Source organism: Aquila chrysaetos, chromosome 17, assembly GCF_900496995.4.
Source record: "Aquila chrysaetos chrysaetos chromosome 17, bAquChr1.4, whole genome shotgun sequence".
Taxonomy (NCBI): domain Eukaryota; kingdom Metazoa; phylum Chordata; class Aves; order Accipitriformes; family Accipitridae; genus Aquila; species Aquila chrysaetos.
In genome coordinates this window covers 21,644,392-21,671,840 of record NC_044020.1, presented here as the reverse complement: position 1 = coordinate 21,671,840, position 27,449 = coordinate 21,644,392, and the positions used below count along the sequence as shown (strand labels likewise).

Below are 27,449 nucleotides of genomic sequence, written 5' to 3'. Positions count from 1 at the left end.
AAAGTTTAGTGGAAGTGTAGACACTCACTTTAAACAGATTAAAGACATCAGCATCATTTTGGTACCATGGTGCTCCCATCCAAGTCTTTTTGTGGAGACTGGGCTGCTGGGGCAGACAAGGGTACGCCTCAAAGTCTTCCAAGTGATAAGGGTACCCTCGTTCTCCAGTTGTAAAGCTGTCATCAAAGACATTCTCATACAGCTGCAATGGAAAAACAGAGGCCTTCATAAGGGACTGGCCAACAAGCATGTGTGTGGGTCAAATATTTGGATCGTAGCCCTCTATTATACTTTGTAAAGCTTTGCAGTTGAGGAAGTTGGCTTTGGCCCAGCTTATACTAAAGGACATGAAGCGCAAGGACTGGATGTAGGCAAGCAGCTTTTAGTCTGCAGACTTTCACCTCTGACAGTTCAAGCCTTTTAACTCTAGGGTGCAAGGTTAGGATAAAAATGCATGATTCAGTTTGAGCACAAGGCATTGGCACATCTGACTTCCATATTTAATGTTACTACTTTATATACCTGTTAGTAGATGATGCAAGTGCTCTCCACTAAAACAGCATTCCTATAAAATGGAACACCAGATCACACTGTGGATCCTATCTACAGGTACAGCAATTCCCCCTGGATTTGGTGAGGCTTCTTTGTAACAGTCTGACCTGCTATAACTTAATTTACAACTTTGCATGAGGCATATACATGTGTATTATCTCTGGTGTACATTGTGGAATTATGTTAGGATTTTCAATTCTTGCACTATTTTTGTTCTAAGTCTTAAATTCGTTCCTCTGAAACACACAGCTGCTTTGAGGTAAGTTTCTTCAACCCTTCTAGATTCGCAGAATGTACCTGGGTGCTGACAGAATCCTGATCACTTTTCACCAGCCGCTGGGTGCGCTGGGTGCTATCCCCTAGCTGCTGTTTTCTAAAGAACTGCTCAGGTGCTCAGCCTGACCTGTCATATGGTTGTAATTCAGCAACATTAGGGGCAGGAGGACTCTACTGGGGCAAAATTCCACTTCAGACGTTTGGCCTCACTGCCTGGTGGAAGATGGAAGAGCAGAGAGACAGGTGGATGTGAGGAAAGCTGCTAAGCACTTGCCCTCCAAGCAGAAAGCACCAGCATCTCTTTGAAGCTGCTCTCCCCGCCTACCCCTCCAGTGCCGTGCAGCATCCACCGCTCTTCAGGTAGAGACCCACAGTGCAGGGCTGGTGCACAAGGAACATGATTGCCACAGCACTGCTCAGAAGAGGCCGAGGAGGAGGGATGGCAGGGCAGTCGCCTAACACTGCAGCCATGTCCTGGGACGGACTATGGGCTTCCTCCTGCCAGCGCGTGGAGACAGAAGGCAGGCAGATAGCAGGGGGTTGGTCACGGCAGGCTGCGCTCACTGTGTCTGCTGTTAGGGTGTTGTTCTTCTTCAGAAGGACGCTCTTGTCAACAGCTTGGATAGAGCACAAGGACCCCGGAGCAGCCTTGAGGTCCAGACTGACTTTCGATCCCGGGACTTCCTCCTTGGCTGAGAAGTCCAGTGCCACCTGCAAAACAAGGCAGGGTCAGGGGGCTTACCGTTGGAGAGTGGGACCCTGTGACTCTTAGACATCTGGGCAGCAAATGGAAAGACAGACAGTAAGGTGGGGAAGGGGGCTGAGATGCTGAGATGCTGAGACAGGCCCTCCTGGAAACCCATTGGGAAGGTTACAGGGGCTGCAGCGCACACAGCCCAGCCAGAATTCCCCTACCACCACACAGCCACCACCCTCTGATCCAGAGCTACCGCAGGGAGCTAAGCAGGCAGGCTTCTCTTCTGTGTTAGGGAGAACATGGGGGACAGTGTGTCCCCAAGCAAGGGGAACGGGGCGAGAAAACAGAGTTCAAGAGGGCCTGGTTTGCTCCTTGGGAAAGGCTTGCCAGTCAGTGTTGGGGAGGGCAGGACTAGGAATTCAGGGAAGAAGGAGGTTACCTCTTTTGTTTCCCAGCCAAAATGCTGGGCATCTGGTTTGGCATGTATCCAGCTTATACCACTTGGCCTGAGGACCAGGAATCACAGCAGGCCAGAGCATATCAATGATGCTTTCGTACTCCTTGTGTTTCTACTTACTCACCTTGTGTCTAAAGCAGTTTTCTACTTGAAAGTCTTCCACATCAGCCACCACCTCTCCATCCAAGAAGACTGCATACAGTAGAAGCTTGATGTCAGGCAGGAAGTCATTGCCAATAGTCAGCGTCAATGAGAAGGAGCCCTGCAGATCTGCACAAGATAGCAGCAAGGAAGAGAGGGAAAGCATTCATTTGAATCAGCTCATTGAGGTAGGACACACAATAAGAATCAAAAGAGGGAATTTAATAATTTCTACCTGCAGATGAGAACATCCCACACAGACACTGTCACAGATTAACAATAAACCCAGGATACTGACCACCTCTTTGGCTCAAGTTTGGCAAAAATATTCCTCTTCCCTACTGCACCTTAGATAAACAGGCAAGCTACTCAAATTTTGTATCTTCTCCAAAGGTACAAGCTACTAGCAAAGTCTTAACGTTGGATATTAGATCAATCAGACAAGGCAGGAGAAGGACAGTCACCTAGAAGGACACTGAACTGATATGAGATTGTGTTGGTCTAATGAGGTGGACCACCACTAAGAACTCAGTTCAATAGCTCCCATGTGTGAATAAGAACACTTGCAGAGATTGTCACAGGAAAGTGGTCACAGTTTTCTGGGGTGTGTTACGAGGCACTGAACTTCATGCATTTCTACTCACTCTCATGCTGGATAATTGGCACCTGCTTCTCTCCACTGAAAAGGATCTTGCCTTTTGCTATCACCTGAAGAGCAAAGAGAAGAGCCATTCAAGGGCCTGAATTCTGACAGCATGAGGAGAGTGGGAAAAGAACAAGAGAAGAGAGAAGGACGTCTGACAGATGTTGTCACAGAAGCTCCTCTGGCAGAACATGACCTAAAGAGCTCTGCAGCAGAGATGGCAATAACATAGCTGGGAAGGGACTTGAGAGCTGTTGGTTAGGCAATGAGAAGACATGACCACTTGCAAAGCCAGACATACATCTGAAGCTAAGAGCAGCTGCTCTTAAGCCCCAGTGAACTCTGATCTTCACATTACTAGGATACTTTACTTTTTGACCATACAAATGAGCCCAGTTCAGTAACCAAGATACCCATAACCTTTCAGCTAGGCTGTAGTCACATTCTTGCTTTGGACTCACTTTCTTGAAAGTGGACTTCATCAAAAAATGATTACATACCTCTGGAGTACATCAAGGCCCTGGGCAATTCAAAGCTTTTTCCTGTAAATACACAGGCCAGGGGAGGTCAGCTGCCCCAGAGATTGCCTCTTAGTTCACAGACAGATTGCCCCAGGCACAGATGGAAGGCTGGGGCATACTTGCTGGGCAGAAACCAGGCTAGCCCTCCATTACCACCCATGTGAACATAATAAAAAGTAGGGTGAATGGCAGGCTTCTATCACCCAAGCTTAGGTCCAGGCACTCTGAACAAAGCAAAGCAGCTGGGGGCTAGGAGCAGGTCCAGGAACTGGAAAACAGGAGGAGGTTTGGGCAGAACAGAACTTACAAACTGACTAATACTGGCCTGGGAGCAGCTTACCCTTTCCTGTGAGTATCTATGTGCTGTGTGAAAAGGGTAAAATGCCAGGAAGCATAATCTTGCCCTGAGACTCAGCCATCTTCTGCGCTTACCAAGTAGTAGAAATCAATGTGATCTGCTTCAGAGCTGAGTTTATTCCGGTCAAGGATATAATCCACTTGTACTTCCTGCTGTTGATCACAGGGCATCTCATCGTCCCTGGCCTCAATCTCAAGGAAGCTGTTGCTCTCAGAGTAGAAAGGTTTCAGCCAGTGGAAGCTATCCTCAACTTCTGTGTGACTTTCAGAAGAACCTTGCTTATCTTCATTTCCAAGGTTGTAGGTACCCTTCAGAGCACAAAAACATGAGTTGGTAAGCAGTATCAAGTGATACAAGGGAGCTTGTACACCTGCTGAAAACACTAAGTTATTACCTGAGCACACATCTGTATGCTTAAAATACTCTTGTTTAAATGTCATTTTAAAGTTTCTTATGAGACTTTCTCTTATGAAGTTTTAGCAAAAATCTAAGTCTAGGAGATTTGCCCACAATCTCATTTTTCCTCCTTTATCTTTCCATGGGGACACACCCCACATCAGACTTTAACCCCAGCACAGCACCGCTGTTTTCAGCTTACGTTCCTGGTCAGATGCCCTGAAGCACAACAGACACCAGAACAGCTTTTGTACAGTGAAGCTCTACTTCTCTGCAGATAATTTAGGGCTCTGTGGACAATAGCTGTGGGCCTAGGAACAAGGAGCCTGTCCCCCAGCTCCCTGAGGACAGAAACCTACCTCCTAGATTTCAGAACCTCTGATCACCAAATCCTGCCCAACAAAATTAGGGAACCTCACCCTGGATAGACTGGGATCTCGGGGAAAAACATCTGGAACAATAGTTCCAGTCTCCGAGAAATGGATGGCAATAGGAGATTGTACTGCTTGGGCATGAATCCCACATCGGCTGCAGGAATGTAGGGAATGGGAAGATGGGTGTACTGCCAGGCTGGTAACAACGAGCTCCAGGTGTAGGGTAAGAAGTTGTGAGGAGAAGAAACCAAGTACTTCAAGGTCTGGTGTTGCAAGGGAGGTCAAGAGCAGCTACCTGCCAAGCTGAGCCTGGACAAGCTATAGGGCCAGAGCAGCCACAAGAAGTGGAGTTCAACAGAGACAAGTGTCAACTGCCAGTTCTGCTGAGCTGCCTCCAGCATGTCCCAGAGTGGAGAAAGGGGAGATTTCCTCCGAGGAAGTATTCAGATTAACAGATGTTTTCAGTGGAGTCAAAGGAAGGTGAGGGGGATATAAAAGATTAGGATCATGCTCCAGCTCGAGGACAGCAGAGCACCTTTGGTGACCATTTGGCTGAACTGTTGCAGCACAGCCTCCGGCTTCCCTGAGGAGATGGCACTGGAGAGAAATTAAAGATGCTTCTACAGATATAGTCAAATGAGATCAGGAGCCAGAGGACTGTGCTCCAAAACCTCAAATTTCTTCCACTTTCTATCCTTTTCCTCAGCCTACCTTCCTCTTTATCCTCCTTTTTCTGTGGCTGATGCTCACCTTCAGAGAAACCAGTGTGCTGTTCCAGCTGGTGGTATCCAGTGAGAAGTGGGCTTCCCCATTCTCATCTGTGAGGAACGATAGATGTGTCTCCTCATCATTGATGTTAACTGTTAGGTAGACCATTTCATTGCTGAGGGGAGAATCGTCACTGTGGCAGAACATCTGCAGAGAAGGGGAGGAAGATAAAACCCCATTGTGTCACACTCCAAGGCACTGCCAGCGGTTAATATTGTTTCTATTACTGGGCTTCCTTAGCTCTTCTAGCTTTTAGACAGGTTGGAAGGATCCAAATAAAAGTGCAATAAATACACAAAACCAACAATGTGTAGCTTTCAGGATTAGAAATAAACGGTAGTGCAGCCAAATGAAACACCTATTTGGGGGGAAATAAGGTGGTTTCCCCAGATCCTGAGCTTTTTCTTGGACAATGCTGCAGGACCTTTGATGATCAGAAACAGTCTTGTCTCCTGCAACTTAACTTTTGCTGTTCCTTGCCTTCCTTCACACTGGGGTTAGTACTGGCCCAGGTGAAAGTGTTTCTAGCCCCAATGGGAGAGCAGTCCTAGCATCACCCAGGGGACTTGAGTTAGAAATGACTGCCAGTGAACTGATATACAAGGCTTTAGTGATTTCTGCCAAGTTACCATGAGCATTTGTCCAAAAGGAATGTTATTTCCCTGCCAATGCCACCCCCATCCCATATGCCTTTTATTACACAGACCAGTTTCAGGAGCTACTCCTGGGGAAGCCTCCAGAGACTGCAGCTGGCCCCAGAATTCCTGTCCAGGGAATATACTAGGTTAGGATGGGGAGAAGAAATTACTTCTACAGGAGGCTTTGCTCAGAGTTGCTGGGTACCAGCACTTAGTTTCCTGGAGATTGTTACTTCCTACCAACAGAAGATTAGATCTATGATGTATTCTCAGCAGAGAAGGGATCTCTGGGTGTTACCTTTCCTGTGTATGGTAGTCCACGTTTGTAGAATGAATGGAGGTTGATAAATTCTATAGACTTCATTCTTGCTGCGATAGAAAGTTCAGATATTTCTATAGTCTTTGCTCCTGCGTGGAGAGATGAGAAATCTGTTAAACCCTGGCAGTGCTCTTAGGGAAGCAGAAGACAAGAAGATGCTTCAACGCTACCTACAACATCTACAACCTCTAAATTTAGGAGACAAAATACATTCTTCTAGGATATGATTCTGTCAACCTTTCTGGGCCCTCTGCTTCATGACATGATGCATTGTACCCTATAAGTACTTTTTTTCTCTTTTTTGAAGATAAGGAGAAAGTAGAGGACTGTTTAGTTATAGACAGCTACACTGCAGATGCCTAAAAGTGGCCTGAAGGACCCCACCCACAGTGTGACAGTTCAAACAATGGACACTTCCATTTGCCAGAGCTAGGTGCACATTAACACCGATACTGAAAACCTACCTCCTTATAGTCAATATTGTGTCAGGCTAAAAGGGAGCAGAATGGCATTCCTTACAACAGGAGTGTGCATAAGCAGCCCTGCCCCAGGCTTAGGAAAAGAGAGGACAAGAGACTGTGGGTAGGGACTACCTGTCAGGATGGTGCACTACAATTAGCAAGGACTTATTGCAGACTTTTCCATGGCTAGCCAGAGCTTTGCAACTGGCTGAGGAACACCTTGGTGTCCAGGCAATCACTTAAATGCTATATACATGCTAGTGGAGATGAAGGGTGGAGAAGATTAGGAAATCTGGTAATGATAGATGGAAGAGGTACTAGAATAGAGACTATCATCATGCCAGAAGACTTGGGAACCCGCAAGTTACTTTTTCAAAAGGAATTCAACTGTCACAGAAAGGCCAAAACCAAAGGAGTTGCCTGCAAGGAAAAGAACGCTTCACATATTTTCCAGTACCTGTTCCATCTTCCACCATTTCTCCTACCACAATTATGCAGCTGTCAGTTTTCTTTAATTCCAGAGTCTCTGTCTTCACTGTAAAAGTAGTGCAGCCATTCTTGTTTGCCTGCAGAAAGAGAGATATGAACAGAGATGAAGAGCATGGAGGAAGATGAACTGTTACATAGATGCTGGGCAATCCTAAAGAAGTATTTCCAAATACTTGTGGAACAGATGGAAGCTCAAAAACCTATAACTGCCAAAACCCATCAGGGATACCATAGCCATAGAAGAAAATCAACATGCTTGGATTAAATAGTCACCAAAAAAGTGGCAGAAAAAAGTGCTTCAGGCAAATCACACAAGGGTCAATTATGTCACAAACTCAGGAGACTGGATTAAGCCAAGATCCTGCAGCTGAAAGAGAATGAGTGTCTTTACCTGAGCTAAAGGTAGCCTCCTCCCTGAAACTGTATGGCCCTGACGAATAAATCCTGACAGTGTGGCTTTCCAGTCATGACCATCTCTGTGACGTGGCCGTGTTAAACAAGGGCATCCAGCCAGTCACAGATTGCAAGAGCTTTGCCAAGCGTTAAGGCAGAAACTGGGTACAGCCAGTCTGCCAGAGAGGGGAGGGGGACAAAGTGTTTCTAGTCGTGCCTGTTAAGTTCTCCACAGAACCTTGCAGGGCCTCTTACATGCCATCTGAGAGGCAGCTGGCATTCAGTTGGTGTTTTGCACAGCTAAGGCTGTACAGCATTCCAGCTGGAGATATTTTGCTACTGGGTGCATTTTAAAAGATGCAGAGATCCAGCTGGATTTTTATATTCTGGCTTGTTGCTGGCTGGTCTGACATTTAGAAATATTTTCTTGTGATTTTCAGGCTGAAAGAGCTGCCTCTGAAAGCCATGGGAAAAACCAAGTGTGGAGCTTAACCACAAACGTATAATGAACACAAATGTGCAGAAAGTGTAACTAGCACTGGACATAATCTCAGACAGGACACTAGCAAGCTTAAGATGATCCATTAACTGCATGGATACAGCAAGAAACAGGGTATTAAGCCACAGACCATCTGGTGTTCTGATAGCCTGTTTATTGGTGGGAGCTGTCACAGGACTGAAGAGACCAGTGATCTGATTGCATACAATATGAAACAGACCCTTGGGAAAGGCCCCAGGCATCATTACTTACACAGAGCTTACACCTTCTCCTGAAACACTGAGTCAGACATGGGCAGCTAGAGCAGTAATTCAAGCGATAGGGTCACAGGAAGAGGAATCAATGGTCTGATCAGGTCTAGCAATTGGGAAGACACCAGACTAAACAGGTTGGTGCACATCAGAGGGGCATCGAGGCAGGTTAAGGGGACAGACATACATTTCCAGCAGGTTATATGTTCCACTCTCCTATTTGTTCACCTACCCAGCTGGTTTGCTTCCTCATCTCAGTAGAATTTGATAAATTGTCTTCCAAGAACTGGGATAATGTGATAAAAGTAATATCTATTTTCCCTTGAACGGGCTTCCCATAGGTATACCTGTGTCAAAGGAGAGAAACATTCACCTGAAGACTGGCCGCTTCAGCAGAAATTCTGATCCAGGCCACCCCCCACCCTCACTGGGGGGAAGTGGAGCCTGGGAGAGCTTTGTACCTTGTTTGATCAGGAACTTCAGCTCGTCCCTTAAGATCAGTCTGCATCCCTTTCCACCCAGTATACCCAGCATCCTTAGTGTCCTTCAGCCTCACAGTAAATGACCAGGTGCAAGAAGGAGCCCGTTCCAGAGAGTGATCTGGCTCCCGCAACCACAGGGTAATGCAAGAACATCATACTGGAAGGCCACTGCTCGGCTATGGGCAATCTGGAGGTGATTGTGGAGTCAAAGGCCAGAGATCACAACGGTATCATGTACTCACTTGCCACAGACCTTCAGCTGAAATTCCTCATCTGCTGTAGCGATAAATGGAGGGTGCTCAATCTCTATTTCAAATTTTTTTAGTACTGCATAGAAGAGAGGAAGATAAGGGTGGAGGAAGAAAAGCAATACTGAGTATGGACACTGACTGTAAGTTCTGTAATGGCTGCAGTCTAGATGGGGGGAAAGACAGTAATGTCCCCAGTCATTCATCACCATGCTGCAACAGGGATTACTCCCTTCAGCCACACCACCCTCTATTTGCTGCTACAATTGCACATGGGACTGCTTTCTACTCCAGCTCAGTCAAGCATAAACATTTTAAATGGCACAGGGTTTTGTCCTTACATACATCACTGTAACTGAATGGGACTAAGACATGATGCTGCTTCCTATTATAGCAGCTGACTGGAGTGGATAGTAAGCCTAGCTTAGAAAAGGGTGACAATGAGCAGCAGAAAGCGCTCATCACAGGGTCCAGCCACAGCTAGAACAAGATGTCAGACCACAGCCTCTCCTTTGTACCCTGTGCAGCTGCAGAACCTCCAGCCCAGCATGAGATGTGTGCACAGACCCATCTGTCCCTGTCCCCAGTCTGCTGTTCTCCCACGGCAAAAGGTGTGATGAACATGGCTGCATCGCCCTGCTTTCTTCTCCAGCTACCCACACTGCTTTTCCCTCACATCTGTTGTCCAAGTCTCACCAAATTTATCAACACTGAAGGTTTTTTGAGCCACGTCTTGTTGCACTGAGATGGTATACTCCCCAAGGGGTGCTTCAGAGGCGAGGGGGAAAGATAGATCCACAATGCCATGTCTTGACTTTACATTCAACCACTCAGCAATACGGTTATATTCAGGATCCTATTTGGGAAAGGACATGCAGAGGCACCAAGTCACACCGGGAGCACGGATACCTGGCAGGTCCAGCCATACTCGGGTACAAGAAGGCACTACGAGGGCTTACCCTTGCCCCAGTAGAGAGGATGCCAGATCACCAGGCGAGATTCCTTCTCATCCCTCCAGTATCCTTTTACTGAACTTTTGAATTGCAAAGGCTGCCAAGAACAGTAAAGCTACTGGGAAGTGGTAACACCATAACACTGTGCGAAGGAGAAGCAGCTGTGCTGCATCTACTGAGTGCTTAGCCTTGTGCTTTGTGCTCTGTGCAGACAAGGTGTTGGGCAAAGGTTCATTACTGCACTGCCTCTAGTTCAGCTATGTGCATCACGGAGGTGCTGGTTTGAATGAAGAACCCAGGCTGACTAGATAGAAAAGACTTGAGCTGAACCCGAACCATAACCATAACCTTATGAGGTTACATTTGTGGAACAACTCTGTCCAGGAGTGAACGGACACAGTAGAAGAGACACCCTTTGGTCAGTTCTTTGTCACTTACCTGCAGCCATATCTGGGAATACTGTAAAAACAAGAGAAACACAAGCTCAGTTTTGTACAGAGCAAAACAGCATCCATGTGAACCAGTACTAATAACACTGCCTGATGTGGGCCCCTGACCAGAAAGTTCTGCCCCATCCAGACTCCGCACTAGGTCTCCTCTTCCCTCTGTGCTAGCTTACACTGCAGTCTTTCTCCAGGGGACCAGTGGATGAGTGGTTTCCCTTCAAAGATCATTTGTTCTTATGGTTTAACAGGCATGAAGGGAGATGGCTTTTTCATGAGCCTCTCAGTGTGTCTCATGCTGAGGCTTCTACTTCTAGAAAAGCACAAGGTGACACTCACCTCATTTTTAATGACCTTAAGGTCCTCATCGAGATTCACAATTCGAAATTTCACTGGGGATAGAAAGAAAAGGATAGTAAAGCATTCTGACTGCAACATGTCCTTGCACAAGTCTGCTTCTCCTTTTCTGTGCTCCAGTATTCGTGTCTCTCTGTTTACCTCAGAGGTATTCAGGTCTTTCCCCAAACAGCCCTCCCCAGCATCTCCCACCCCAGAGGACTTTGTCTGGGAGGTTGATATGCAGCTGCGGGCTGTGGAAACTCACTGCCTTTACCTGGGAAGATTACAGCGATGTGGTAAACAGTGAGGTTGGTCTGTCTGCAATCCGTTCATATTGTAAAGACTGTGGAGTAACTCTTTGTATTTCTACAGCTCGGAACTGTCACTCTAGGCTCTACTGAAATATTAAGAACAGTCTTCAAAAAGCCAAGAGATTTTTCAGTGTCCTGAAGAGTCCTGGCTTTCCTTTTAGGTCTCACTAGAGATACTTCACCAAAACAACACCCAGGAGCAGCAGGCTGGGCATTTAGTGCAGCACAGCTCGGAGGGGAACACCGAGACTCATACTGTTCCTGGAAACATCTGATAATAGAGATCTGCTGTCTTCCACCCCCAACAAGCGTAGCTTGCTGCACTTCGTGAAATCTTCCCCCTAGATGTGGCTGCTACCTTGACCCTCCCTCCCCATTTCCATATGCCACCTTCTTGCCTTACCTGTTTCGCCAGGTTTGTATAAGCCCTTGTCTGTCTCTACCAGGATTATATTCTTCTGGGGCTTGACCAGAACCTTCTTGCGACCCTCAAAGAGCACATTGTCCCTGCTGTGGATCAGGACATGCAGAAAAACCACCACCTCTGGCTGTCAGGTTAAAAAAAACAAACTGCCTGAGACTACAAGTAGCTTGAGTCACCTGTCCTACCAAAATCTCCAACTTCCCTCTCCTCCCTTCCCCTCCTTTGATTTAGCTCTCTCCTTGCCCTAGTCATAGTCTTCTCAGTGCTCCCCAGCTTCCTCATTCTCTTTTCTCTGCCTTTCTCCTTGTCATGTTTGCCTCTTTCCACATTTCTTTCTCCCCTTTACTATCTTTCCCACCCTGCATCTCCAACATTAACCTGGCTCAGACACAGGAGAGGCTGAAGCCCTCTAGTTTGTAAGAGGAGAGGCAGCCAAGAAAGGTGTCTTACGTGTGATGTGGAATCATCTCTTATCCTGGGAATGAACTCTGGCACCTAGGTTGATTGATACAAGGAAATGGAAAACAAATTCGTCAGAGACTTTGCATCTTATCCTAGATGTGAGACATCATCTTACTGTTAAAAAATCCCCAAACTTCAGAGTCCAAATTCCACTGTATGACTGTCTCTAACCTGCTTGTCATTATAGGGGGAAGAAGCAGTCACTGCCTGTCTCTTGTTCATGAACCTAAGAGTGAACCAACTGACATGTTATTCTCCCTCTTCACATAAATATGATTTTTATGAAACCAAGAAAAACTATAGGGAAGTCAGATCTGGAGCTGACCAAGACACTAACAGGAGACGAGATACTGATCAGGCAAAAACAGGACATCTCAGTATCAGAAAGACTCAGCTCACCAGGAGAAAGGTTCTTCTTGCTAACAGCAGACTTCCTTGGCTTTCCAAAGCCAGGACTTGCTCTTTCCTGAGGGCTGGCACTTAGTTAATCATTGTCTTGTTGATGCAAGAACCAGAAGTGACTACAGCCCTTCCTTGAGTTCTGCTGAATCTGCAGGACAATCAGGGCATAGGCACAGTGACTTTGCACGGTGCTGAGGAAGACAGGGGCAGTTTGTAGAGCCTCAGCACCAGACACATCTCCATGGCTCTCCAGAAATGTAACTGAAGGTCCTGTACTCATGCCCCAGCCTCAGTGTGTCTAGTTAAGCTAAGTAGAGCAGCAAAGTTGCAATGACAGGAACTTAAGCCACCCAAGAAATATCCAGACTGCCTAAGTGAAATTCGGTTCATTGTGGGTTCAGCACCATCACCACCCACCACAGGTAAATTAAAGCAAGCTCAATGTCCATGCAAACTGCAACTACACCTTGCAATATAGATGCAGCTTTAGAGCAGAATGGTCCTCTTGGAGCTGGAGGGGCAGGCTTCTGAGGAAGCGAGGATGAAAAGAATGTATTCCCAATGCATTGACTTGCACTGTGATATAGAAGCATTTTTAGGGACTAAACACTGAGTAAACTGAAAGTCAGTGTTTTCCAACAGGCTTTAAGTAGGATGAAATGGGCTGATACAGATCAAAAGAACAGGTTTTTATCTACACAGGAAAGATTCCCTACTTTGCTAGGCTCCAGGGCACTGCTGTATTTTGCCTGGCACTGGTAGGGAAATACACTTAACCTGCTTGCAACCCATGGCAAGGCAAAGGACAGTGTACGCAGAGAAGTGCTGGGCTCCTGTCTGAAGCGAAGGTGAGAGCATCCACTGCCAAATCAGCAGCCACAGCTACACTCACCTGGAAGGTGATGCACTGAAAAGTGCCTGGCTTCTCCACATCTTGTTCCACCAGTGTGTGATTCTGGGTTGTCTGCAAGGTGACGGCCACGTGGACGGCCTCAGTCAGGGAGCTGAGGTGAATGTAGAGCTTCTCCTCTTGGGAATGGTGAATGACAGCAGGGAACACCACCATATAGTGACTAGAAGAGAGCAGGAGATGTTCAAAAACAATTCAGAGGCTGAGGTGGACAAGCCAGAATCCATCTCTGCTGTTTTCATGAAGAGGTAGACCAGGGGTCAGAAATGCCTGGAGGCCTGCAGTGAAGGAGCTATGGCGCAGCTCCCTTTCCATACCAGAAAGAAACAACATACCCAGTTTGGAACTAGAGACCTCCTGATATCTGTCTGCCACCACCTTGTCACCAGCCAGGACACAGCTGCCCAGTGTACGATACTCCAATTGCAAGTACACAGAGCAAGGCTCTGTAAGGAATGAAGCTGAAGACTCAGTGACTGAGGCATAAGGCTTCAGTCCTCACGCCAAATTTCACCCCCACCAACACAGGATGAACAGAGGCAAAACTTGTGGCTTCTGTAGCTTTGTGGTGTGTGCAGTGCAGTGTCTGCACAAGCAAACACCAGGAGCTTCACCTGCAGCGGTGCTCGATGCCCAGCGCTCCAATGGGACTCAGTAGGCGCTGCTTCTGCGCAGCTGCCCTGAGAACAAGGCCACCACCGTTCAGCTCTGTGATGCTAAACACTGCAGCACCTCAGTACCACCCTTCAATGACAGTCCCTTCCACCAAGCCCCCCGAAATCAAAAGGAGATAATCTCACGGTTCCAGGCTTGCTGCAGCTGCAACTGGGAATAGGGTCAGGGCTAAGAGGAGCACTGGTGCTCCCATTGCTTGGGCTGGGACAGACAGCTGACAAGATCCACACAGGAGGAGAGAACTGCCTCTACCGATGGACTGGAGCAATCCTAAATACCCACCTCAGATGCTCCTAAGTCCAAAGAGTGGGTGAGTTGGTATATGGAGACAGTATCTCTTCCAGGCTAATGACGTTAGCTAATATTTACTTGCTTCCACCAACACCAGATTAAAGGCTGCACAGCACAGTTCTCCACCCATGTCTACATTCAGATGGTATTCCAGGCCATGGGGTGCCAACGCACTGTGGGGAGATGTGGGGTGGGTGACCTCTAACCTAGGCTGAAGGGGACTTAGGAGAAAACCTCATCTCAGCTGTGGCTGGTCTGCATCCTGGCTATAGCACCCGATGAGAGCCAAACCTGCACACCAGCTACTGTCCTCAGCTTGTAAAAAGCATCCTCAGTACTCTCTCTGTGCATTATTAGTGATCTTCCCCTCATCCAGTATTTAATCAGAGCTTGGAGTAAAAACCTTTCAATTCACCTCCATTCCCTGCATCACTACCTCTGTCCACCCACCCATCCCAGCCTTGTCTGATCCTCCTGGGTACAGACCTTTTCCAGGGCTGCTCCTGCCACCCACTGCCAGCTCCTCTTGTAGCTCCATTGTAAGGCTTTTCCAAATAAAGCAAGATGCTTTAAATCCCCACATATTTTAGCAGATCTCTACTTTACGTGCCCCCCCCCCCCCAGCCAGATGTCTGGTCTTCTGCCACCTTCTTCCAGCCATAAGATAGTTCTACACTGCCACCACCATCCATCTCCTCCAGACTCTTCTCAGGCACTGCAACCTTGTATTTTCTTTTCCTGGGTGGCAGCAGTACAGTGAACAGGACTTGGATGTATTTGCCCTCTAGTTGCAACCTCATTTGAAGGTGGATGTCCTCATCCTGCCCTGGCCCCAGCTGTGTTTTTGCAGAGCATAACCAAAGGTACACAATACAGAGTGAATTTGCCATCCACCCACTCTTTGCTCCTAGCTGAAGCAATCGCCTGGATTTACTTTGGCACAGTCCCCGTATGTGTGCTTAGCATCCACTCTCTTAGTGCACCGTCCAATGTAACAGGAACACGCTAGCCTTTAACCTAGCAGTGACATTGCAGATAATCTGCAGGTTTAAAGCACTGTATGTCACTGATCTGGGAGCATATTTGATTCTCTGAAATCAACAGGGTTTTGAGTTCAAGCCTAAGCTAGTGGGACAAAAAACGATCCGATTTCTGCCTGATTTTCAGAAACAGTCCCCATGGCTCTGCATCTCTGAATGGTCATCAAGTTGGCTGCCTCTGAAGTTAAATGGGAACAGTCAGACAACAAAAAGATAATTACATACTAAAGTTCTTCCCTTCTTCCAGGGAGGAATGGGGGCACTGGCAGAGCTATGTGTGAAAACCTGGGCCGGTCTGGCTGGAGGCTGCAGGGCAGGAGTGAAATTTCAATAAGAAGTAAATAATACATAAAGAAAAACAATCAGAAGAAGAACAATCCTGCAGAAAAATCCAATCACATCACAAAGAATGAATTTGTCCCAGGATGTTTCCAACAAAGTCCCAGTAAAGACACCTTTATAAAAATTGGGCCCCCATACCAAATATAGTAACTGAGCACTCCTCCTGCCATCAGCTGTGGTGCATAAGGCAGAGCAAGTCGTCTCCCAGAGAAATATCAACAAGCCTTACAAAGCCTCGAGGCAAGTGCCTTTGGTGCGTAGGCAATAAACATTGTCTCCACCCCTTCCACCCGCCCACATCCCAGCCCCAGCCATGCGCAGCATGATTTCCACCTTCTTGGTTTCGAAGCCAAGAGAGACGGGCACCCTGTCAGGGCAGGAGCTGCAGAGTCCTTCAGCTCTGGATGAGGGGGAGAGGGAAGAAGGAAGACAGCAGAAGCAGGGGCGAAGTGGGGACAGAGGAGAGGCTAAGCTTTCTGTGGAGGGATTTGACCTGCAATCAGCTATGTGGAGCATCGCTTTCCTGTGTGGCAGCATCCTTCTCCTGCCTAGCACAGCTGGAACGCCTGCAACGCTGTAAGAACCTCAGCTGCTTCGCATACACGCTCTGGTCTGTGGGGAATCCTGGGGGGGTGGTGGTGGGACAGAAACAGGACAGAAGTCCTAAGACCAGGAGTGCTTTTCCAGAGAGATGTCATTTCTCATATTCCCAAGGTTTCATTTGGTGCTCATGCGTGCTCCCCCCACACTTCCCCTACTACTTGGCTCTCCCTTTAGTGCCTTTGATGTAGACCATGTATTTCTGCAAGGACTCAGGCAGAGCAACTCTGCCAGCTTTCTGCATATGTTTAATTCTGACCTGCCAACATCTCGCATCTCCTGCTGTGCTCCAGAATGTATTTCCTTTGGGGCTATGCTTTTCTCCCCAGAGTCATAGGTCACCATTTAAATCTTTAGTGGACAAAGCTGGGTGCCTTTACGAGCCGGGCAAACATGAGCCCAAGGTATCTAATAGGGATGCTCTTTGTAAAGCAGTGTGTTTGTTCTGGCTTGGCTGGCCGTCTGCTCCCTCCGTGCCTTTTCTCAGACCTCTGTCAAGGACAATTCCCAGCACTGCTTCTCTTCATATGCTTTATCAGGAATGCAACTCCCGTTCCAGCAGGTACTGCTGTGATATACTGGCTTGTGAACTTGCTCTTGCTTTTTGAAGGCCTTTGCTTTTGCAGCCATGGCATAAGTGCAAACAGAAACATGGCTGTGCTCGAACAGTAGATGTTACAGTGGGAAATATGTCACTGGGTCGTAGCTGGGTTCCCTCCTGCCACCTGTGGTGTGGCATGCACAAGTCTAGTTTTAAAAATCTTTGCCAGTGAGAGTACAGCCTCTTCCTCTAGGATGTGTTCCATAGGCTCACACAGCTCCCTCTCAAATGGTGCTTTACTGCTACCTGTTTCCCACTGTTACCTTCAGCGTGAAGCTTTGCTTTATGGAAATACTGCTTGCTTCAATAGGCTTTCTGCTGTCCCACCTGTATACCAATATTTTTTGTAGATTCATGAGAAAGTAATCCAGCCTGGCTCTTGGGATTCTTGAATGGCAGCCTCAGAGATGCTGCCTCGTACTTTTATAGCTCAGAAGGCAAGGGAAAGGGATGAATTATCAAAAGGGTGTAAAAAAATGTTCCAGAGTAAAGGGCCATTGGGAGCGAGGGTGGTATGGGAGATTCAAACAGTGAGTCTTTAGTGCTTATCCCATCTTTTGGCCCAGTGGCAGGGCAGAGGTGCCATGAGTCAGTTTTAGGAAAATCAAAATGTCCTTGGCATCTGTTATCCGATCCCCTCATAGCAGCAGCAGACAAGCTGCTCAAGGCAGCTTGACAGCGCTCAAGTGTGAAAGCACTCAAGGCTCCTGGCCAGTGGGACTTTGACTCCCTCTTGCCAGGGTGCTGAGCTCCAGCTAAGAACTGCCAGCAGGTCACGTCCCTGCCTCCTGCTGTTCTGATCTTTCCAGGCCCTGCCCTCCCGCTGCTGCAAAACATGCCGCTGGCTGAACGTGTCCAGAGGCAGTAAGCAGGAGGAGACAGTGATAAGGGTTTTCAGACCTGCTTGAATGTTGTCTTTTCTTTGGTCCTAGTTGCTGCAGGGCAGTATAAGATGAAGAAAACCCCGCCAGTATGAACAGCTTTTGATGTTATCCACGGGTGCAGCTGTGAGAGTAGCCACAGAGGTGTGAGATCTGACATAAGAGAGCAAGGAGGGCAGGAGTGTCAGGAGCTGAGAGACACTCTGTGTCTGGGACACGAAGCCGGGACACTGGGTCCCATATGCACGGCACTGGTTCTGAGACCAAGAGTAGCTGATAGGACAGAAAGCAGATAACCAACCAAGCAAACTAAACTGATGGTGATATGTAGCATGGTTCAATGAAAAGGCTGAAGTCTCAGGAAACCTGCAATGTAGCCAAGCTCTGCTGCTGATCCCTTGGGTGTCGTGGGGAGGGCTCTTCACCTGATTTTGACTTTCAGCTTTGGAAGCAGTGACTTTATCTTTTTACATGTGCGTGCAGCATGTAGCGCAGACTCAGTGTTAATGGCTGCAGTACCTATAGATGAGAAGAGCGGTGTGATCTTGTCCCACTGGCATCGTGACAGTGGAATGAAGAGACCAGAAGTCTTATTAGGAAGTACCCAAACCCTATGGTCAAAACCTGTCCTCTTAGAAAATCAGTTTCACCTGACTTTTTTTTTCTTTTTTCTTTTTTAATAGAAATTATGCCGTGGCAATACCATCTCAGCTGTACTACCCCTTCTCAGAGACAGTGTGCCTCCAGCTCAGCAGAAAGCAAGCAGTCCCGATTGATGTGACAGTAACCTTGCAAAGCAGAGCTGGGAATGCGACTCTGATCACTCAGTCCATCTCTCAGCTCACCTTCTTTCATTGCACAAGCTTCCAGGTGAGGAAGATACTTCCAAGGGTTGTCAATAGGGTGGGTAGAGCATGAGTTCTGCTCTTGCTGGGCAGGAAGGCAAAGAATTGTGTCTTCCCATGGGGACAGCTTAATCGAGCACTGAATCTTCTCCTTCAGCCTGTATAGGTCTGCCAGTGTCCTTCCTGCTGTGTAGCCCCACTGATATTTTACTCTTCTAGAAAACATTCTGAAAAGTACGGTGAGGTCTTTCAGGGCAAGAAGAACTGGAGCAATATAAAAGCAGTATCATAATTGTTATTCCAAAAGGCTGGGTATCCACCCTGAATCATGGTTACAACTATGCCTGCAGGTCCCTCATCCTGTTGGAAACCCTGATGAAGTGGCTTTTATCATTATCACAGTCCTGGAGGCCAACTCAGAGTTTCAGAAGAAACAGAAAGTCCTAATCACGCACGCAGACAAGAAGACTTTTATCCAGACAGACAAACCTGTGTACAAACCTGGACAGATTGGTATGGACAGAATGCCGAGTCTTGTGAGAGAAAGAGCGGTCCTCAGGCCACGAAATATGGAGTAGCCTCTAGCGCTTGGAGTGGGGCCTGCTCTGCAAGGGAGATGGTCACAGGCTTCATCTCCCTTCTAGGCTTTGGGGGATTTGGGGATACCTCTCTCCTGCCTCAGCATGGCGCGTGCTTTCTCCGGCACTAGCCATACTCAGCCAGCATGCCAGCGCGAACAGGGCTTGTGCGTTTTGGCTGATGGGCGAGAAAAGGTTCAGCTGCCACCGTGTCATGTTCATGATTGCTCCAGTCAAAGCCACGACAGTCTGTCAGTGCCCTAAATCCCTCTCTCTCCCACAGGCTTCCTCAGAGGAGGACCGTGGTCCTGCAGGCCCCATCGTTGCCCTAGCACAGCTCAGGCCACCACAGGGCACAGCTGTTTGCCCCATGCCTCTCCTCGTTTTCCACCGCCATGACCTTCACTGCGGGCAGGACTGAGCGCCCCACCGCAGCTCCGGTGTCCAGAAAAATGCTATTTCGCACCGGCACAGCCAGCCTTCCCAGAAACCCCACACTGCTTCTCTCAACCACTTTTTTTCTAGCAGGCTGCCAGCTCGTAGCAGGGCTTTGAGCACAGCCCCAGGAGTGGAAGGCTCTAGCTGCTGCCCACACCTTCTCAGGGAAGCATATGGGCACATCTTTCTTAGCCATCCGTTCTTCTTATTATTAACAGACTTGATTGCATTTCAGCCAGTCCTGTTTTTCTTTTGCTCTATAGTCATGTTGCGAATTGTAACCTTGGATCAGAACTTTATCGCCAGCAATGAAAGGGTAAGTCAAGAGGGGAGAAACCTTCATAAGTCTGAAAACGCTATGGGCTGCCTCCATGACTTCTGGGTCAGCGCTTGGCCCAGCCAGGGGGTCCATCTGTGGACAGCTAGTCTCAGTGTCGCTTTTGGTGCTTACAAACAGCACTGCGCACCGCCTGCAGCGCAGGAGCTGCTCATGATGTTGGGTGACGGGCAGTCCCTGGGAATTGCTTAGGGAATACTGACTCATGGATGGTTGGGGGATAAAAAAAGCCAGGGAAGTGGATGGTAATTTACCTGAAAGCATCCTGCCAGTAACTGTTATTTCCTCCCCACAGCACCGCCTGGTGGAACTGAAGGTAAGGCACCTCCTTTATTGGAAGTGGTGATCTCTTCTCACCTTGGGGAAGACAAAGGTTTGGAGATGACAGTGGGGAAATATGGGTGCAGAAAGCCAGTTACCTCAGAATGAATGGGAACGATCCTCGACTTCTTGCCCTTCCTTCCTTTAGTATCCCACAAGTTTGGCAGCGCAGTGTCAGGATACCGATCACACAGGGGTACCTGCAGTAAAGGATGGGTGCCACTGGAAACCAGTCCAGCAAACTTTTCTGGAGTGGGCACAGGACTTTTAGTCCCTTTAGCCTGTGAATTGGAAATTTGTAAAAACCCTGAAGTTTCTTTAGGGAGACTTTTACATTTAACATACAGAAAATAAAAGTTTGACCTGTTCGTGTTGTGGCTACACAGCTAGAGAAACTTCCTAAAGCAGCTTTCAGGTTATTGTTCTTAAAATCTGTTAATTTAGTTTCAATATTATAGGTAAAATATGGACATGAGCTGAGGAAAGATACCTGAAAGCGGTGGGGAGTTTGTAATAACCCATGCAGAGAGGTCACAGTTCCGACTAGCAATTGGCAGTAGCTAATGCACATTTGCATGCCATACCCACCAAGCAATCAATACATAAACACATGGTTTCTGAGACACCTGCGCAATGTTTTATGCCAGTTTATACAAATGTAGTACTCTGATCCAGCTTCACCTTTTCAAACAACAGTTCCTACTTGTTCCATATGTTTATAAAGCACCCATCAACTCATCGCTAAGTCCTTCCTGGCTGGGCAGTGTGACCATAGCCAGAGTTCTGCATCTTGCACTCCCAAGAACCAGCAGTGGGAGAACACTGTCTGGCATGGACTGACCGTGACAGTCAACAAAGCCTCCAGATACCTTTGCATCCCAGGTCTTTATATCCTCCTTTCTATACTGGGCGTCATGTTCCCCTGCATGAAGTCCTGGACTCATTTCCCCAGACTTTCCTGGGCATTCAAGACATCAGACTCCCCAGTAATCATTCCCAAGTAGCTCATGCCTTAGGCAGCATGTGCTGTCAGGATTGACCCTCTCCACAGTGGCCTGGGGGCTATGCCAGCTCAGATCACCACAGGGGTCTCTAAGAGGGACCACCTCTCTCTCTTAGTGAGACAGGCAGGCAGTAAACCACAGTTTTGCAGCAGCCAGTGAGATGGCGGTGCCACCAGAGAGCAATAATATGATAGATTGACTTTTTCAATGAGACAGGAAAAAAAACCTTGTCTTCTTCGAGCTTGGACTTACCTGAGCACTGTAGCTGTGCCATAGCCCGGGGCTCTCAGGACAAGAGGATATGTGCTCAGACCATGCTGTGGTAGCTTGGACATCCTGCAAAAGAGTCTCTTTTTGCACTGGGAAATAACCACTCTCTACTACTACCTATGCAGGACCCCAAAGGGAACCGAATTGCACAGTGGCTGAATGTTACACCTGTGGGAGGCATAGTGGATCTGTCCTTCCCTCTGGCTGCAGAAGCACCGGTTGGAGAGTACACCATCAAAATGCCTGACCGCGCACATTCCTTCAGGGTAGAGGAGTATGGTAAGAGTCTCGGGGAGCTGACAGCAGCAGAGAAAGATGTATTGCCTCCAGCACTCCTCTCCCACACAGAGCTGAATGGGCCATGCAGCTGTGAACAGCTGTGCTGGTTGTGCTAGCACCTGAGTTGTCCAACTGCCTGCCAGTAGGTGTAATCACTGGCTTTCGCTCAGGCACCCCTGCCTTTCTCCTACCCCATGTCCTGAGGATGGACTGAGATACTGTCCCACAGCTGTGCTCTGGGGAGGACACTAAGGCTGTCTGCTCCCACCACGCTCTGCTGGCTGGGCTGCTGGTACATTGCTACTAGGCCCTGTGCTGATAGTCAGGGAATGAAAGCAGATCTTTCTTTTCTGTGAACAACCGTTTGGGGAGGATTGGAACAAATGAGCTCTCTCTATTCTCACTGAATTATATTTCTCTTGCTTTCACACAGTGCTGCCCAAATTCAGTGTCTCCATCCAGATGCCTCAGGTGGTCACCATCTTGGAGGAGAACTTCCGTCTCCACATCTGTGGCATGTGAGCTGACTTATCGTGGCAGAAGGTGCATTCTTACTGGTTTGGAAACTGCACAGCTATCAATAACTGAGCTCAAAATGGTCTCTGCCAACCCTACCCCCACCCCAAAAGTCTGGTACCCTGGCATCCTTTGCTAAGGAATTCTCCTGGACTCTCACCTTTCTCCATATTTTCTCTCCCCACTTCTTTCTCTGTGAGTTTGAAAGTGTGGCAGTGGATCCCCTCAGTGGGGCATGTGCCCTACAATACAGTACCTCTGCTGCATTGATTAATACCAGTGTGGAAGGAATAATGACTCAACTTGTAGCCAGCACAACGTCCCCTAGCACTGCCTGGTGGGACTAGATTTGACTTGGAGAGAACTCACCCACCACTGCCTTCTGCCTCAATCTGATGCAGTCATTTTAACTTCTTGACCTCTGCTGAACTCACGAACCATGAAGAGACTGCAGGCTGCTGGGTTGTATAGCTGCAAACCACAGGCTAAAACTGTTATTATTCACCCTTGAACCAGTTTCTGTCTGTGAATGTAAGTCCTCTCTGCTACGTTTGCCAGGTACACGTATGGGAAACCAGTCCAAGGTACTGTGAAGGCTGTGGTGTGCCGTAAACATACCCGCTATAATTGGAGGTCTTCCAAAGCCAAGCGCAGTATTTGTAAGGATTACGCTGGCAAGGTGAGCACATGGGAAATCCATTCCTCTTGCAAAAGAGAGGAACGGGGCAAAGACAGGGAAGAATACTACAGGAAGGAGTGGGACAGACGTTAGCTATTGAAGCAGCATGCTCTTTGCTCAGGGATGAGTGACTGATACGTCCTTAACTCCCCAGTGTAGCAATCAGCCCCTCTCAGTGATTTCTCTGACTGCACTTAGATGCACTCAAAGGAAGAACCATCTGTAGGCAAGCTAACTACTGCAGATTTGCCTACAAAACAGGTATTGCAACAGGACAATAAAAAATAGAAACACTATCCACATGATTCACTTCCACTGGATGCTTTTTAGTAACACCTTTTAATGTGGTGTAAACACTTATGTGCTCTTTCCTAGAAACAGGTGTTTTGGAGACACAGAAATTATCTCTTGCATCTAAGCAAGCAATTGCAGTTCAGCACAGACTTTACTCATTCATCTCTAGGGTTCAATGAACTTATCTATATTTGCTTACATATTTTTAAGTAACCCAGCACATATCTTAAAGATAAATCCTGCCCTAGCAGAAGAAATCATGTTGTCAGGGAGAAATGACAACTCATGTTTGCTACTGGCACATGAGTGAGTGTGTAAAGATGAGACACATGTGAAACAGCATCTCCTATTAGTGACTGCTCCACAGAAAAGAAGTGTTTCATGCCAGTATGGGAGTTGCTCCTTTAACTCAAGTGTCTTAGTCATGTACTTTTAGACTTCTGGGCCTTGGGTTTGATCTGCACTGCAGAAGGGATTAACGCATTCATGATTGGTTAACAGATACAATTTCACATCCCCAGACAAACGAGGATGGCTGCTTTGCCACTGAGGTGAATATTAAGATGTACCACCAGAAGCGTGGTGACAATTATGATTTCAACCTGGAAGCTGTGGCTTTTCTGAAAGAAAGTGGAACAGGTAGCAAAAACTGATTCTACACTTCATGGAAGATCTTTCACTTTACACTCATACAACATGCTTGTCTTTGGGGTTTCATCTCTAAGACTCCTTATGGATCCTTGTGTCTTCCCATCAAACCACTGGAGCTTTCTGCACTGGCTCCCATGGGATCAAGTGTTCAGAGGGTTGTGTCTTCCCTGGGACCACCATAGCAGCATGGATGTTCTTGTATACCATATCACCCAGGTCTGACTCACATAGGACATGTGAGTTCTCCCAGTTGCAGGATGGGCTTTGCCAGTATGCTTGCTCTTCCACAAGCTGTTGTGGCCAGTCCACCTCTGACAGTCACCTTGGTTTGGCAGAGATGGGCAAGAGCTACTTTTTATCATATTCTAGTCACAGTAGAAATGTGCACAGGGGTGGGCCAGGCCAGGTTCTTTTGTTCTTTAACCATACTTTAGGAAAGTCCACCGGAATGAGGAGATACTCAGAGCAACCAGTGATAACCAAGGCCCTGAGTGTGTACTGTTAATAGCTCCTTGTCAGATTTACCTCTATGTCCCAAACAGGGAGATGAGGCTACTTGTCCAGAGCTACTGTTAAATATCCCATCCTGTAAGGTTTCCTCTTTCTTACAAAATTTTACAAATCCTTCCTTACAAGAAGATGGTTTGCAGCCCCTTGCTGAAAGCAGTGACACACACATTCACTTAGCAAACGACTGCACTGATTTCAGGTGGGCACCACATGACAAGACAGCAGACTGTAAACTAACATGGCGAAGGCAAGGAAAAATGTTGCCTTCTGGGGACTCTGCTGTGAGAATGGGAGGAGAATGGAAGTGGACAATTATGAGTAGGACCATCTTAAAGTCAGAAAGAGCATTTGAGAACTGTCTGGCAGAGACCTCCTGGAAAACTGCTGTCATTCTAGCAGGTCAGAATGTAGGAGGCACTATTGCCAAGTGGGTGTGTTAAATGACTCCTGAAGTTACATGGAGAAACTACAATCCCCTATGAGTGATAGTCCACCCTCTACCTCAGTCCATCCAATCTTGCTGCCTTTGCTCACACGCATGATATTGACCTGCATGCACCTCCTGTCTTTCCTAGGCGTGGAGTTCAACACCACTGAAAACTGCAAGGTCACTTTTGATATCACAACTCTCCAATTCTGGGGGACAAGCTACTACTATCAGCAAGGAGCTCCCTACTATGGAAATGTAAGTGAACAGGGCAGAAACATGGAAAGCCCGGCAGCTGAGCCTATGGAGATGGTGGGCACAGAAGTACTGAGGGGTCCCCTTGCTCTGAGCTGCCTAAAGCTGTTAGCACGGTCCTCTGTCCCAGTCTCTCCTTTGACACCTCTACCAAGAGGTAATCCAAGGGTGCGACCACAGAATAGGCACATGGCTTTGCCAGATGAGATGTCTGCTGCAGAAATGGGGAGGGGTTGAGGAGTTAGACTTCACAGAGTCCCTTTGCAGAGAGGGGACCTGGGACTTTTAATGGGAGGCAGGTTTTTCAATCCTGAGGCCTCCAGTTCTCTAACCGTTCTTTGCGTCGTTACAGCTGGAACTCAAAAGTACCAATGGGACACACCTGAAGAACAAGGAGGTGATTCTTACAGTGTCCTATGGTAGCAGGAAGCAGACCAAGACCTACTTTACGGATGATACTGGGATGGCCTCTTTCACTTTAGACACGTCAGCATGGGACAACAGCAGTAAAGTTCTGCTACAGGTTAAGCCCAATAACTACATTGGATTTGGCCAGCACTAAGCAATGCATCCCTCAGACCTATAGTCTATGTCATTGTCTTGGTATAGCCAGGGAGATGGAGGCACAGAGCAGGGAAGTGACAGATCTAGGGCAAGACGAATAGCCCATAGAAGAGCCAGTGTTCTGGCCCCTGGTGCCGCACAGTCCCTTAGCAGTCAGGAGACGTGATGAGAGATGGGGCAGCGGACAGACGCCCCATGAAGTTGTGACTGAGGTCTACCAACATAGCACATCTGTCTGAGGTGAAAAGAGCTTTGTGGGACTGAGCAGGGACAAGAGAGCAAAGGAAGAACTCCCACGTGGTATAGAACAGGAAGACAGGAAAGGAGCTAAGGAAGAAGCATCTGAAAATACATGTGGAGAAGAAAACATCAGTGACCGGTTTGCATTAGGTTTCCTTTTAGAATAAGAGTTAGGAGAAGCCTGGGATATAAGAGGCAGAAAACTTAGGAGAGAAAGAAGGAAGGCTAGTAAGGAATCAGTTGCTGCAAGCCAGTCTGGAGCAGAGCAGGTAACCAGGATGTAAGTAGTTAAATAGGGATGCCACTGACAGGGAATTGACAGAGAAAAGCTTGCATCTGCTTTCCCATTAACAAGGAAGGCTCTCTTGTCTGCTTGTAGGGGTAGGTTTCTAATACCTGTCCTATCTAAACTTCAAGGTCAAGACACTTCGAGGCAAGCCCTGTGTCTTTATCAGAGTGCATAAGGTATCTTAGATGATGGATCTTGGCCTTGCTGGAAGTCCACAAGATGTTAATATCATAGTCTCAGTGCAGATAGGTCAAAGATAAGCAAGGCTATTGATCTTGAGTTGTCCCCTGCCACCTCTACCCTATGGATCAGGGAAAGTGCTAAAAGAAATACAGCGTGCGAGGGGAGTAACACTGAACAGCGAAATACATTAACAGGGCAGATCCATGCTGATACTTTCCATACACATACCAGACAGAAGCAAAGGGTTCAGTGGTTTGATCCAGGGACTAATAAGCTACTCTACACAGTCTAATGACCTGGCTTGCTCCCAGGGTAGCAGCGGCATTGCAAAAGTTCAGGCTCTAGCCCAAGCCCTAGTAGTATACAGCTCCCTGCCTCCTGTTTAGGTGGTAGTTATCCCAGAGCACGGTGGGGCAGGCAACGCCAGGCTCCACAGAAAGGGGCTGACTGAGCTTGGCTTAGGTGGAAATAGACACCTTACCTTACCCTGGGAGAGTTCAGAGCCCACTGTCCAGTCAGTCTTTTGGCACGGGGAGGGCTGTAAGAAATCTTCAGACACCGAGACACTCTTTCTGTGCCACAGGCAAAGACCCAGCCGGAGGACTTAGGCGGTCAAAATGTGAGAGTGTCTTACGGCACTGCATCCCTCACACTGAGGGCCTTCTACTCATCCAGCCGCAGCTCTGTGAGGATCCAGCCAGTGCAGGCGGCGCTGCCCTGCGGGGACGTGCAGCAGGTCACTGTGCACTATCGCATCCTAGCCACGGAGCTGCGGGACGGCGCTGCCACAGCAGACTTCTACCACCTGGTGAGTGCAGGGCAGCGCCGGCAATGAGGTCAGCTTTGTGATGGGCCTGTGTCAGCACGGGGCTCTTTGCTGGCCCAGAGACGTGGAGTAGAGGCACTAGCAACCCTTTGTTCTCTTCATTACCTTTTAGGTTTTGGCCAGAGGATCTCTTGTGCATCACGGCCAAACAACAGTACTTCTTGCTCCGCCATTAGGTAAGAGCATCTAAATACCAGGAACAGATTAAGGACCCAACAGGAAAGCCCTTCCAGCCTAAATGGGGAAGGAGAGACAAGAGATCTGAGACCAACAGGAAACAACAGATCTGGCACAAAAAATCAAGAG

General features: G+C 47.8%; 2 protein-coding genes across 8 annotated transcripts in view; one reads left to right on the top strand and one right to left on the bottom strand.

Moving 5' to 3' along the window:
• Positions 1–14,133, bottom strand: part of LOC115352483 (alpha-2-macroglobulin-like protein 1) — a 30,917-nt gene extending 16,784 nt beyond the window's left edge. For 4 of the 5 annotated variants that reach the window (XM_030040737.2, XM_030040739.2, XM_030040738.2 and 1 more), the window contains exons 1-17: positions 14,008–14,133; positions 13,190–13,370; positions 11,884–11,928; positions 11,413–11,557; positions 10,699–10,751; positions 10,355–10,375; positions 9,660–9,819; positions 8,958–9,042; positions 8,466–8,580; positions 7,059–7,167; positions 6,120–6,229; positions 5,166–5,330; positions 3,720–3,953; positions 2,768–2,831; positions 2,107–2,252; positions 1,393–1,539; positions 29–202 (exon numbers count right to left, since the gene is read on the bottom strand). In XM_030040737.2, the coding sequence (XP_029896597.1) occupies positions 29–202; positions 1,393–1,539; positions 2,107–2,252; positions 2,768–2,831; positions 3,720–3,953; positions 5,166–5,330; positions 6,120–6,229; positions 7,059–7,167; positions 8,466–8,580; positions 8,958–9,042; positions 9,660–9,819; positions 10,355–10,375; positions 10,699–10,751; positions 11,413–11,557; positions 11,884–11,928; positions 13,190–13,370; positions 14,008–14,075 (2,022 nt within the window). In that variant the 5' untranslated portion in view covers positions 14,076–14,133. Of the gene's footprint in view, positions 1–28; positions 203–1,392; positions 1,540–2,106; positions 2,253–2,767; positions 2,832–3,719; positions 3,954–5,165; positions 5,331–6,119; positions 6,230–7,058; positions 7,168–8,465; positions 8,581–8,957; positions 9,043–9,659; positions 9,820–10,354; positions 10,376–10,698; positions 10,752–11,412; positions 11,558–11,883; positions 11,929–13,189; positions 13,371–14,007 lie in introns of those variants that run through there. The other variant, XM_041118197.1, reaches the window with a different exon arrangement.
• Positions 14,134–15,877: 1,744 nt separating this feature from the next.
• LOC115352481 (alpha-2-macroglobulin-like protein 1) overlaps positions 15,878–27,449 on the top strand; it is a 27,916-nt gene continuing 16,344 nt past the window's right edge. For all 3 annotated transcript variants that reach the window (XR_005930773.1, XR_005930772.1, XM_030040735.2), the window contains exons 1-13: positions 15,878–16,131; positions 18,321–18,507; positions 18,833–18,995; positions 19,762–19,814; positions 20,131–20,151; positions 21,556–21,709; positions 22,143–22,227; positions 22,784–22,904; positions 23,720–23,837; positions 24,935–25,044; positions 25,394–25,564; positions 26,901–27,125; positions 27,256–27,319. Coding sequence is in view for 1 of the 3 variants with exons in the window: in XM_030040735.2 (XP_029896595.2) it covers positions 15,878–16,131; positions 18,321–18,507; positions 18,833–18,995; positions 19,762–19,814; positions 20,131–20,151; positions 21,556–21,709; positions 22,143–22,227; positions 22,784–22,904; positions 23,720–23,837; positions 24,935–25,044; positions 25,394–25,564; positions 26,901–27,125; positions 27,256–27,319 (1,726 nt within the window). In the remaining 2 variants the exon portion in view is untranslated. The remainder of the gene's footprint in view (positions 16,132–18,320; positions 18,508–18,832; positions 18,996–19,761; positions 19,815–20,130; positions 20,152–21,555; positions 21,710–22,142; positions 22,228–22,783; positions 22,905–23,719; positions 23,838–24,934; positions 25,045–25,393; positions 25,565–26,900; positions 27,126–27,255; positions 27,320–27,449) is intronic.